Source organism: Sinohyriopsis cumingii, chromosome 16 (assembly GCF_028554795.1).
Source record: "Sinohyriopsis cumingii isolate HCF-2022 chromosome 16, ASM2855479v2, whole genome shotgun sequence".
Lineage (NCBI taxonomy): Eukaryota > Metazoa > Mollusca > Bivalvia > Unionida > Unionidae > Sinohyriopsis > Sinohyriopsis cumingii.
The window spans coordinates 317,691-332,136 of NC_142976.1; the positions used below are offsets into that span (position 1 = coordinate 317,691).

General features: G+C 32.7%; 1 protein-coding gene across 4 annotated transcripts in view; it reads left to right on the top strand.

The window, feature by feature from the left end:
- LOC149779802 (low-density lipoprotein receptor-related protein 6-like) overlaps positions 1 to 12,010 on the top strand; it is a 119,336-nt gene extending 107,326 nt beyond the window's left edge. For all 4 annotated transcript variants that reach the window (XM_089936470.1, XM_089936468.1, XM_089936467.1 and 1 more), the window contains 4 exons: positions 3,859 to 3,974; positions 4,494 to 4,616; positions 4,780 to 5,098; positions 6,054 to 12,010. In XM_089936470.1, coding sequence (XP_089792596.1) covers positions 3,859 to 3,974; positions 4,494 to 4,616; positions 4,780 to 5,098; positions 6,054 to 6,171 — 676 coding nt within the window. In that variant the 3' untranslated portion in view covers positions 6,172 to 12,010. The remainder of the gene's footprint in view (positions 1 to 3,858; positions 3,975 to 4,493; positions 4,617 to 4,779; positions 5,099 to 6,053) is intronic.
- Positions 12,011 to 14,446: the final 2,436 nt, after the last annotated feature.

The following is a 14,446-nucleotide window of genomic DNA, read 5'->3' on the forward strand; positions in this document are numbered from 1 at the left end:
TCGTGGTATCAAATAACTCAAATGGATAATTACTTCATTCAAATCTTAGCTTGCTTGCTATCGTTCTGTCAATTGCTGTGCTGCTGTATCCATTCTATCCACAGTAACAAAAGTTTGATACCTACGCGATTATATGATTTAACCTTTACAAAAATATTTGAATACTTCTTGTTTTAAACCCAAAATCAATACCCATTTCTTCTATATTTTATACCCGGGATCCCTGTAAGTGATAAAAGAGGATTATTATAATTTTGGAAGATTGTATCATATAAGTAGCACTTTGATATTTTATCTCTAATCCAGTATAAAGACTTAACCTTTCAGTACCTGATTATACAAACCATATAAAATTACATTTGGTGTATTTAACCTGTACGCGATGAAGGCTTATTTGTTGTCTTAATAACCTTGAATACAAACTAATGTTTAAGGTGCAACGTCATCTAACACAGTTTCCAAGAATCTATTTTTAGAATTAATAAAGTGAATATCAAAAATGTCATAGAAGTAAAAACTATGATAGATTTGGTTAAAGTCAGTTAATATAGGACCAGAACCAGCTATGGTTTCTACAGACTATATAGCGTTTTGTTGTTCGATTGAGAATATTGTATAATCACAAACGTATCAATACTATCATGGAAATTCTGACTTGTAACAATGCGAAAATCCTGCATTCATTTATAGTAGGCAATATGTGTGGTATAGCTTAAAATCATGAACAAAATTACATGGAAGCGTGTTTCTTTTTCTCCCATTTAATTCATATCTAGTATTAATTCTTCAATTTACACGTATGGTTCAGCGTTTTATATATGTATGTTTTGGGCTTTTCTGCTATAATATATCCGTGCTTTTAGGAGTTTTTTTTTATACACCTCAGTTCCACATGCGCTCCGGTGGCCTAGTGGTTAGAGCGTCCGCCTCGGATGCGGGAGGTCGTGGGTTCCATCCACGGCTGAGTCATACCAAAGACTTACAAAAACGGTACTAACAGCTGCCTCGCTTGGCGCTCAGCAATAAGAGGTTAGTGTTAGGACTGGTCGGCCTGGTGTCGGAATAATGTAACTGGGTGGGACATCATGCTACATGTCTGCGGCATGATGCCCCAGTGCTAGACATCACTATAAACTGCCACATTGCAGAGATCGTAGCGATATGACTGAAATATTGTTAAAGCTACGTTAAAAATCCAAATCACACACACTCCACATGCATCTGTATCCGTTGTGAACTGAACTTTCATCTTTCTGCATATTCTGTCAACCATGAACAGCGAATATTATAAACCAATTCTTGGCAACATATTCTTTTGTATCTGCTTTGTGTTTTCTGTTTCAGCGTAAAGCTAAGGTGTGAGATTTGGAAACGACTCGTAATATTCTGATTTTTTTCCTGTATCATGCTGCTTGCTTTAATATGTGTTTTGTTTTCGTTGCCGTCTATTATATTGTTGATTAAATCAGTAATCTTTTGCAGCTTTGGCAGTGTATTAGATTATGTAACAGCATTTGTGTTAAATGTACTAATATTGTTTATAAAGATATTAATAAGAGTTTCATCTCTTAATCACTCTTTCATTTCTGCTTAAGGCATTATCAGCTGTTGATTATGGGATGATTAAGGGCCAAGGTGTTCACGAGATTGCTGTATTTGCTCCATGTGGGCCTCTACTGGATCTATACATGGGCTTGTTAGTTCATAGGATTGTAAATATTGCTAATCCTGAATTTTCGCCTTTATTTTTGCATCACAAAGGCCTCTGAGACTGTTTGAGCAAGTTATGTTCATCACCAATGGTTTTCCTGGTGTCAATCTATTTCTGTGAATCCTGAATTTCATTATCTCCTTCCAATATATTCAGTATATTTGCTGCCTATTTATTACTTTTTTTATCGTAGTACCTTCTCTTTGTTAGTAGACAACCATGATCTGCAGTTGTCAGTACTCTACTTTTAATAATGTTAGGGTAATCATTTATTATCTTCCTTGCTTGCAATGGTTGTTTGCCTGCATCGCTATTTTCTACGAACTCCTATTTTTCAGCCTGATGGTTAATGTCAACTCTGAGAGTTGTTGTGTGTTTCTACTAGTTTATCATTTGGTTCCTTCCACCGTGTTTTGTGGTTATATACATGTGTGCTTAGATCGTCTTTAAATCTTTATTTGTATTAACCGCGTGTATTGTCGTGGTTGTGAATGTATCGTTTCTATAATGTTATTATTCATTGTTTTATAGGTCAATCTAATTGATTTTAATTGGAGTCTTTTTATAAAACAATATTATCTTGTGATAGCTTTATTTGATGAATCGAAAAAAGTTGCTTAAGGTCAAATGCAAAAGTCTAATCTGTACAAAAAAGACTTATCCTGGCATCAGGATTACAGGTGCGTCATCACGCTTGCACTTGAATTCATACGCTTAGGTCCAATCGATTAGTGATTTGCTTTGGCCAATAAGCCATCAGAATTTTAAGTCCTGTCTTGGAATGCGCCAAAAAATGGTTGTGGGCAATAACAAAATATGTAAAAGAATAAAGAAATAGGGATTTTATGGGAATCATTTTCCTATCTTCTAGATGTGCCGACCGTTTGAGGCCTGAAAACAATTGGTGCCTCAGTAGTAGATTCATTAGAACAAAATGCGACACTTTAAATCCCCATATATGTTATAAAGTATTATATACATATATATATATATATATATATATATATATATATATATATATATATATATATATATATATATATATATATATATATATATATATATATATATATATATATATATATTGTTTATAAGAGATTTAAAAGTATAGTACTATATTAATTGCGCAGCTTTGTAAAATTTGACAAAGAATTTATCTCCCTAGAAAAACAAGGCAAATATGGAAAACAAACTTGCGGCTTTAAGAATCAACTTTAAAAATAATCCAAGAATATTCCAAGAATCAGAAATTAGTAGTCCTAGTAATAATATGTTCTAATCTCCAAAATGGAAGGATATGACGTATCCTATAGTCAGCATAGGACAGAAGTATCAACAGTTCTTTGTTGAACCAAAGAAAATAATCCGGTGTTTGAATTCCGAATAAAATTTCAATAAATTTCATTGTCCACGAATTCTGCTTGAGCACTTAACTATTTTCCAGGGAAAAAATTAGTCTCTTAGAATCCAAATAATTTGAAGAAATCTCAAAATGTAACTCCAACTGGTAACAACGAAATGAACATGTTGACATCAAGTGTTTAAAAACACAACTGACATATCATACTACATTTGTATTAAACCTATCTACTGAGCAAAACAGATGCCCGTATGAAGGTCAAGCCATCACTTTCCAGCTCAAGATAGAAGTTTTATATCACGTGCTCCAATACAGCCTCTATTTCGGTCTTTAAATCACACATTAAGAATGAATGAAAAAATGTTGTTTCCATCAGCTGTTACTAGTTCTGTATCAAGGTCAATAACTAGGTCACCATAAAGATACTGAGATCTATTTTCAAGTGTTTACGACAATACTGTCAGGTCAAACTAATTTCTGAAAAATGTCAAATTCCAGTTAACAAGATTGCATTATGATAACATGAAATGGAATAAAACTTCAGAACTAACAACCAAATAAATTAGATCAAATACACACACACACACACACACACACACACACACACACACACACACACACATATATATATATATATATATATATATATATATATATATATATATATATATATATATATATATATATATATATATATATATATATATATATATATACATACATATACATATATATATATATATATATATATATATATATATATATATATATGCAGCATTTTTTTCAGGTATATAACAAAACTGGTTCTATCTCAGACGATCCAATCTGTGCATCTTTTTGAGAATGCTGAACTTGGTCGCTTGGACGATTTGGATATTTACATAGTAGATAACCAACCACCACGTAAGGTTTTATCTGCTAAACAAGAAATATCAGCTCGAAAAAAAATGCATCACTTTTGAATAATCTGATAGGATGACATAATTTTCAAATATTAGATCATTTATATTTATACAGTGCTCATAAAATAGATCAATGGCTTCAGTTTTATAGCTTTTAAAAAACTTGGAGCAAAGTGTTATATCATTTAATTGACTTAGAAAAAAGCCATTATTATATTATTATAGTTGTAAATTTTATCTTAAAGATTCATATAATTTTGCCAGGCATTTATGGTTGCAATTGTGCAAAAATATAAAAAGAAATTTCTCGGCCTAATTTTGCTTTTGTGGTTTTGATAAAATATCGTCCAATTTTTATCAAATTTGTATCAGTGTGATTAGATGATTAGAAAAATGTTAAAGAAAAATGCTGCTTCCCCATAAATTAATGGCCCTTTGAAGATAAACATAAAAACAATGTTGAATAAACTTTGATCTTTTCTGATAAAATATAATTTATTGATTCATTATTGTTTGCCAGCAAATGTCCTTTGTTCGTTCAACAATGGAAACTGTAGTACATTTTGTCTACCTACCATGTATGGAAGGAACTGTTCATGTGAAGACTGGGATTCTATCAGTGCAGACGGAGTGACATGTTCATGTGAGTCAGCCTTATATTTGCCTCCTTTTACTCCTTGATTGTCGGTTTCAACTCCATTTTATTTCTCTTACAGTTGATTCTTTGTGATTATATCAGTTATTATTGGTTGTCATCTTAGCATGTAGTTCCACTTTCTTTGACAGAATAAATGTATTATTTACAGCTGAAACCACCACTTATAGAAGCACATCGTCTTCAACAACTAAACCGACTAAGACTACAATGGTTCTGCCAACAACGACCAGAATAATCATTCCCTCTTTCCAAACAACGGATTCTTCAACTACCAAAACCACCACGACCACAATGCTTCTACCAATCACGGAAAATATAACTTCCAGCAAACACTTCACGTCTTTCCAAATAAAGGCGGCATCAGGTGACAACAATCAGAACTTCATTCCCATTGCTGCTGGAAGCGCTGGAGGCTTTGTTGTGCTAATTGTTGTGACTGTCTTTATCACCCGCTGTATGATTCCAAGGTATTTGATTGTCCATATATATATATATATATATATATATATATATATATATATATATATATATATATATATATATATATATATATATATATATATATATATATATATATATATTGAGTATTTTTCTTTTTCTTTCGGTGAAGTAAATTGTTTACAGCGTCGTTGAATGTAGTTTCGAGTTTTAGTGCGATTGTAGGAATTATTAATATAACATGAAACATCAGAACCTTTCAATCTTAGTGTAATTGTTTTAATATAATAGCAATCATGTTTGATCTTACTGATAGTTTAGTTTTCACACAAAGAAAGCTCGAATTAGTTGTTTTTTCTGTCGTCCCTAGTATAGCAGGAAACGTTTTTATCTCCTTGAATCATTCACTAAATATAAGTATATTCCCACTGAACAACTTTTCATTATATTGCCTTTGAATTTTTGTTTACATATTTCCATTGAATATTTTACATCATATTGCCATTGAATATGTTTACATCATATTGCCATTGAATATTGTTACATCGTATTACCGTGGAATATTTGAATATTTTCATATCATATTTCCATTGAATATTTGTAGATCATATTGCCATTTAATATTTTACATCATATTGCTACTGAAAAATGTTTCTAAATAAAACTCTCGTGTATTGAGTGTTTGAAACTATTTATAAACATCATTTTCATACAGTGAGACCGTAACAATCTAAAAGTAGCCTACAATAGATGAAATTCGTCGTATGCAGACTCTAAAAGCAAACACGCTTGTGTATAGTGACATATTGAAACTGGGAAGGCATTTAGGTCATTAGAAAAAAATAAGATGAGAATGATATATCTTCAGGTAGATTTTACCATTTAATATAAACCCACACATTGATATATATATATATATATATATATATATATATATATATATATATATATATATATATATATATATATATATACGTTCTTTAGGTTCAGGACAGCACACAGAATTGGATGTTCAGAGGAAATCATCTCATCGGGTAGTAACGAAAACGAACTACCAATCAGAAGAAGAAGTGTATATTTTTCCAGTGACATGGCTGACTAACCTATTTCTCGATTGTTTTATTAATTTTGTAATTAATTCCCGTTTTTTTGTCCACTATTGTATTATTGTTCTTCCTTTCAATCACGTGACCATTCGGCCTTAATTGCATAAATTCCACAGCTTCTTGACAATGTTTCTAAAGTGTAGATCCATATTCAATACCTTCCTATCTGAAGGGGTGTATTTGTCAAAGCCTCAACCCTTATCCCACACAGAATGAGACATGGGATGTGAATTTCTTATTAACTATTAGGATTGCATAGTGGTCGGAACAAATTTATTTCACCGCAACAACATCCGATTTACATAAAACAAAACTATGGAATTAAATTCTTTCCTGTAACATACTAGAGTAGATCTGATTGGACAACTCTTCTGTCCGTAGAACACGGATGGAATCACAGAAGATGACAACTATACTTCTTGTAGTTAATTGTTGAGATGGTAATTATGTCCAAGCAATCTTGATTACATAAAATGTAAAATAATGGGATAAATAGTCACCATAGTGTCTATATAGTTGGATTGATTATTCTAACCTTCAAGAACTAATCATGTATTATATTCCAGTTATTAATAATGTTTCTATAATTTTATATTAGGTATCAAAGTCAGAATGATTAATATTTACATTAGGAGCTTGACATCACATTATTTTAAGTGCACTATATCGCTAATATTGTTCAGTTTAGTTCACGGCCTGCTTTGTAATAAGATCGTGCACTGTTAACTATTGGCTGTGCCACTAGATGATATTTAGCTAAATTTGTATGGTAGTTTATTTTTAATATGGCTTGGTATTCTTTGTATTTAAATTTTTGTATGAAGTTTGTTTTCGATTTCTCAAGGGTCAAATATGCACCATCTAGTACCATCATGAAACTCAAATATGTACCTTCTAGTATATGAAACTCGTTCGAGTTTTTATAATAACAAACTATGCCGAAATGTAATAAATCACAGTCTACTACTACTGTAGGTTTCCAACAAACCTTATGAAAAAGCGACTGAAACTTAAATCATTAAAACTGACGCTTAAACATTGTACATGCCATATAACTCCCTATCAGTTGATATTCGAAACATAGTACATTTGGGAGCATTGTACAGTTGGGAGCATTGTACAGTTGGGAGCATAGTACATTTGGGAGCATTGTACAGTTGCGAGCATTGTACAGTTGCGAGCATAGTACAGTCGATTTTTAAAGAGCGAAGATTCATTAAGTAGGCGTTTTCTGGTTCGTTAAATGTATATATCTTTTACTAGTTTTATACTAATATACACTATATATTATTGCCTTCCTGTATATAATCATATTTGTTTGATTATTGTTTTTTTAAAATTATATGTCGCTGTATCCATTTCATTCACAACATGCTCGGATATGTTCGTAAAAGCTGTAATAGATTTGTACTATATTTAACAACCCAAACACTTTGTAACTATAAAGATAGCAAGTGAATGTCTGAAATTACCCACTGTCTGATTTTTTTCTATAAAGAAGTGAACTTTCAGACTGAATTACTTTTAAGGAGCGGAATGTATTATAAACAAAAAAGAATAATTCAATACATTGCAAATACATTCTTTTGTTTGGTATCATCCTTAAAGTGTCTCTTTTGTTGTTTGATACCATTTTGTTCTACAGAAAGGTCAAGCTATGCCCATATGTTGATTTTATATTCGCGTGTTCATCAGTCTGTTACTGCGGCTAACTGTGTGTATTGTTTTCCTGTAATATCAGCGTATGTTATTACTAGACCATACTTGGTTCTTATTTATTGTTGTTATTTTCTCTTTTGTACTTTGTTTGCATACATATATGTTGCACATCTTTATTCAATTGGTCAACATTTTATATATCTCTTGCTCAAAGAACCGTAATTATTGTCCTAATATATTTATGAAATAATGATTTTCCACAGCTGTCAGTAACAAGAGCTCAATTCAAGAATACAAATAGCCTAGATTTAAAGTATCAATAAACCTGGAGGACAATATTCGTTCTAAACTTAGGTACGTAAGGAAGACACGTACGTCTGCCTGTCGCGAAACATTAAGTGATAAATTGAAGACAATGCATAGAGCTAATTTACTTCTAATGGTTCTTTTCCTGTTTTCCATATGAATGAATGTACTATATTCCTACCTGAGACACATAAACGTCCCTGCGTGAATTGTAATATGTTTTGACTGTAACATTATTATACATTGTTCCTATGGCAAGATTCATTTCGAAAAGCATCTGCATGCACAGTCATCAACTGAGATATTTCTATCCATCTGTTGAGCAAAAGCACACGTGTATTTACTGGGTGAAAGAGGGTCACTGCGACCCTGGTTTTCCTCTTAAATCCCGGTCTTCATTTTATAAATGCATATTGTCATTTAGCATTACAGACTGCTGACCAAAATCAAAAACTCTGATTTCCTCCTGAAAATTATTCTACTATACCATTGTATTCCGACTTAGTCTACTCATACTTGTATTCTGATAATCTATTCATACTTGTATTCTGACTGTATATTCATACTCATATTGTTGATGGTCTACTCATACGTATTCTATGACAGTCTATTCATACCTATATTCTAACAGTCTATTCATACTTGTATTGTGACAGACTATTCATACTTATCTTCTGACAGTCTATTCATACTTGCATTGTGACAGTTTATTCATAAGTGCATTCTGATACTCAACTCGTACTTGCATTCTGACAGTCTATTCATACTTGTAATCGGATACTCTATTCATACTTGTATCCTGACAGTATATTCATACTTGTATTGTGACAGTCTATTCATATTATATTCTGACAGTCTATTCATACTTGACAGTATATTCATACTTGTATTGTGACAGTCTATTCATATTATATTCTGACAGTCTATTCATACTTGTATTCTGAAAGTCTATGCATACTTGTATTCTGGCAGTCTATTCATACTTGTATTCTGATACTCTACTCATACATATATTCTGACAGTCTATTCATACTTGTATTCTGACAGTCTATTCATGCTTTTATTTTGACAGATTATTCATACTTGTATTATAACAATCTATTCATAGTTGTATTCTGACAGTAGATTCATACTTGTATTTTGACAGTCTATTCATAATTGCATTTTGAAAGTCAACTCAAATTTGCATTTTGACATTCTATTCATACTTGTATTTTGACAGCCTAGACATAATTGAATTCTGATAGTCTATTCATACTTGCATTTCAGAGTCTACTCATGCTTGTATTCCGATAGTATATGTATAATTGCACTGTGACAGTCTATTCATACTTGTATTCTGATAGTCTACACATACTTGCATTCTGACAGTCTATTCATTCTTGTATTATGATAGTCTACTCATACTTGTACTCTGATAGTCCATTCATACTTGCATTTTGCCGGTCTATTCATACTTGTAATCTGATCGTCTACTCATACTTGTATTCTGACAGACTATCCATGGTTATATTCAGACTTAGTATATTCATACTTGTGTTATGACTGTCTATTCATACTTGTTTTCATTCTTAGTATATTCATAACTGTATTCTGACAGTCTACTAATACTTGCATTCTGATATTCTATTCATACTTGCATTCTGACAGTCTACTTATACTAGTATTCTGACAGTCTATTCATACTTGTATTCAGACTTAGTATATTCATACTTGTATTCTGACGGTCTATTCATACGTATATTCTGACAGTCTATTGATATTTGCATTCCCACTTAGTCTACTCATACGTGTATTCACACTTAGCCTCATCATACCCGTATTCACACAGTTTTCTCATACTCGTATTTACACTTCGTATACTCGTACATGTATTCACACTTGCTCTACTAATACTGGTATTCACTCTTAGTCTACTAATACTTGTATTCACACTTAGCCTACTCATACTTGTATTCACACTTAGTCTACTAATACTTGTATTCACACTTAGCCTACTCATACTTGTATTCACACGTAGTCTACTAATACTTGTATTCACACTTAGCCTACTCATACTTGTATTCACACGTAGTCTACTAATACTTGTATTCACACTTAGTATATTCATACTTGTATTCTGACGGTCTATTCATACGTATATTCTGACAGTCTACTAATACTTGTATTCCCACTTAGTCTACTCATACGTGTATTCACACTTAGCCTCATCATACCCGTATTCACACAGTTTTCTCATACTCGTATTTACACTTCGTATACTCGTACATGTATTCACACTTGCTCTACTAATACTGGTATTCACACTTAGTCTACTAATACTTGTATTCACACTTAGCCTACTCATACTTGTATTCACACGTAGTCTACTAATACTTGTATTCACACTTAGTCTACTCATACTCGTAGTTTGCTTCTGTAATATCTATAAGAAAAGTTTGTAAGAAGTTTGCTTTGGAGTTTCGATAAATGTGTCATGTCTTAGAAATTGAAAAAAGCAAGACAGATTTGGAAAGAACGCTCCAAAACTAGGATAATGTAGCAGCGAATTTAGCAATCTGTGAAACAGATTTCGACTAGCGTTGTATTTTCTTATGCCAGCACAGGTGTTCTAGAATAAATTAATAAGACTTAGAGTTAGTTTACAGTATGGCATTTAGTTTATATGGCTGTTCTCTGAGAAGATGATTTAAATTCGGATGTCATGTGCTTATTGAAGATAACCACATAGTGTGTTGCTATTAAACTATAAGAACCACTTGCATAGTAGTGTGTGCATTTTGATACAATGTCATCTATTGATGTTATTGAAATTCATATACTTATAGGTAAATACGTATCTTGTTCATACATAGCCAGGGCAGACATGCCTTTTGTATATGTTTATTATGTATGAGAGATTGTACATTGTATTTTACATATAACGACATTTGATGTATAAACTGGAAACTAAAGCCCCATAAACCTACTCATTAGAGTCAATCATCGTGATCTTTTAAAGTTTTATTGACAAGCATTCATTACCACCAAAGTGTATGAAATGATCTTTTATTTTTATATTTTATACTCTAGTGACATTTACGGGAATTATAAATAATACACTTTCAGTTTATTTATCTTTGAGCTATGTCGGATAATGATATTCCCATATGATTTCAAAGGATAAACCAAGAATGTTCCGGCAGTGCACTGATTATCATTCTCTCTCTCTGTCTCTCTCTCTTGTCTATTGCCTTTGACATTATTATGCTCAATTTTCGTTATGCATCATGTTATAATTATAATTTATAATTTTAATTTATTGTTTTTACACTTGAAACTTTGTATAGTGATTTATATTGAATTGGATTATATCTGTCTAAAATATGGACATCAATATTACCTTACTTTTTGATCTTAGCGATACTAGATTGAAGTCAATTCCAATGCTAAGATTCCCTCTTTCATATTAAGTATCCCAGTGGAAGATTATTTATATAGTATATGACTTGGATCAAACAATCTTTTTGTGTTTACATGCAAACAACATGTAAATGGTTGTATTTTAGATTTTATTCTTGTCTGGATTACTGTATTACTTGGTCATTTCTCATTACCTATGAACTGTGTAACCAGATGTGATGTATGTATACATTTTTATTTAGTATAGATATAAGATGGAAACGCAATGTATTTCCCACATTATTTTATTACTGAATAATATTGCTCTTAATGCAGACAGTACTAATTCTTAATTATAATACCAACACATTTGGTTTTAATTGCGGTCGTCCTTCTTGGCAATCTACTGAAATTTTCCAGTTAGCGAGTATTCTGCATGTATTCATCTGTCTTAAATGATTTTCTAAATAATATTACTCAAGCAGTGTGGTTTGTTTCTTATCTAGTTTCTAATAACAGTGGTAGTGGACATATCAAGCAGTGTGGTTTGTTTCTTATCTAGTTTCTAATAACAGTTGTAGTGGACGTATAGCCATTCTTAGGGTTTGGGATGTTGCTGTTCTTGATCTGAACACAAAGCAATATATATTGTGTTGATCTATCGTGTACTATTTACTGAAATCAGATGACGACGAGCATGATATTGAGGTCGATCTTCAATTATTCTCAAGTCATCTTATTTCTGTGATACAATTTTAAGGGAAAATGCGAGCTCCGAAAGGGCGGTCAGTTTCACAATGTTAGAAACGCAACAGAGGAAATCTAACAGAGGAAATAACTAAACATAAAATCAATTATAGTTGGAGAGGGATAGAATGTTTAGAATCAACGTGATTAAAAGAGTAATACAGTAGATGAAATTGAAGCATTTGAAGTGGGGGGAGAGTACACGTGAATGTCGATAAAATTAAGTAGAGAAACAGTGCATCTGTACAATAAAAGACAAACTTCCATTTCAAACTAAAGCATTATTAACTTCAACTCTAAATTGCTAACAATTACAATCTTGATATTATAAATATATCTAACTAGATTTTCATTTCAATATTTTTTTCTCCACATAAAAGCATTAAATATTTTTCGCATGTACAAGAGTAGTAAAGTGGGTCACTTTAGCGTCAGGGGGAATTAGCATTAAAAAACACCCTGGGTCACTTTGGCGTCAATGGGAAATTTAACATTACGAAAACCCTTGGGTCACTTTGGCGTCAAGGGAAATTTAACATGGGAATAGAGTTTGGGTCTGTTGAGCGACAAGGGAAATTAACATGGGGAATAAATCGTGGGTCTGTTGAGCGACAAGGGAAATTTAACATGGGAGAAAAAAAGCAATTCTAGGGACAAGGGGAATTGAACATGAGATTTTTTTTTTTAAAAATAAAAAAATAAAAAAGGGGTAGGCAATTAAAAGTCGATCTCTTTTCGAGAAATGTGGGTGGCCCTGAAAAGGGCCTTTGGTTTTCTTCTTCTTCTAATTTCTTCTATTTCTCCACCAGCTTCTTATTTTCTGTCCTACACTTTTTCTCTTCTTTTCTTTCTTTTCTTCCTCCTTTTTCTTCTTTTTCTCTTCTTTCTGCTTCTCCTCTTCTTCTTTCTTCCTCTTCTCATTTTCTTCTTCTTTTTCAATTTTTTCGTTCCATTCTCTCATCCTTATCCTTTTCTCTTCATCCTCCTTCTCCTCCTTTATTTCTTTCATCAGAGCACTGATCATGTCCTTTACTTTTCTTAAATTGTTGATCTCCATCTTCACTCGATGGGGACTATAAGAATAGTGATCCTCGTTTAGCCTCACTAACATTTGCTCCATCATATCCAAATTGTCCAGGACGTCTTGCAATGTTTTCATTTTATCAAGTTGGCTTGAAGCCATCTTCTTTTTTATTCTCTGTAGAATGGTTTGAACGACGAACACTGTAGGTTCTTATAGTGAAAGCGCGGACGTGATGGAAAACATCCCCCTAAAACAAAATTTATATTGCCTAGATCATAAACAAACAACGCGCGGACCGGAAGGAAAACATCCCCTACTTTTCTCATTTCATATGATCTACTATCCACACACGCAAAGCATTGAAATGAAACCCTAATCTACTATTCACACGAACCAACTTAAGCTCTTACATAACCCAATAATCTACTATCCACACAAACGTACGTGAGCGCTTACAAACACACACACACACACACACACACATAAAAAACACACACTCACACAAATAAAAAGAGTCAGTGTTTATATTCACACTACTCTACATACACACATTGGCAAATCGATTACTAATTCTTTTCTAGAGTATTGGTTAGCCCTGAAAAGGGCTGTTTGTTTTTGAACTCCAGTGACACCTGGTTAATGATGGCACCTTCCAGGCCTGGCACCACACACACATCTTCTTCCCCAGTCTCTTTTCACTCTTTTTTGGGGGAGAGCAGAGGCGGGATAAGTGGCTTCAGAACCCCAATCTTCTGTCTCTGGGATTCTGAAATTTCCTCTCTCCTTTTCTTCCTCTTCTTTGTTTCTTCTCTCCTCCTCTTCTTTGTTTCTTCTCTCCTCCTCTTCTTTGTTTCTTCTCTCCTCCTCTTTCTTCCCTCCCTCTTCTACGATGGCCTCTGCAGCCAGCTCATTCACAATACGCCTGGCATATTCCAGGTGTACATGAAGTTCAAGCAGTTTAGCTAGTCTGGTGTTCATTCTGGTGGTGTTGATCAATCAACAAGGGTAGCTAGCCTGCCAAACGATTTTTAATTTATACTGAAAGCGCCGACGTGATGGAAAACATCCCCTAAAACAAAATTGATCTTACCTAGATCATAACCAAACAAACGCACGGACCTAAAAGAAACACTCACTCACTTTTTATACTACCC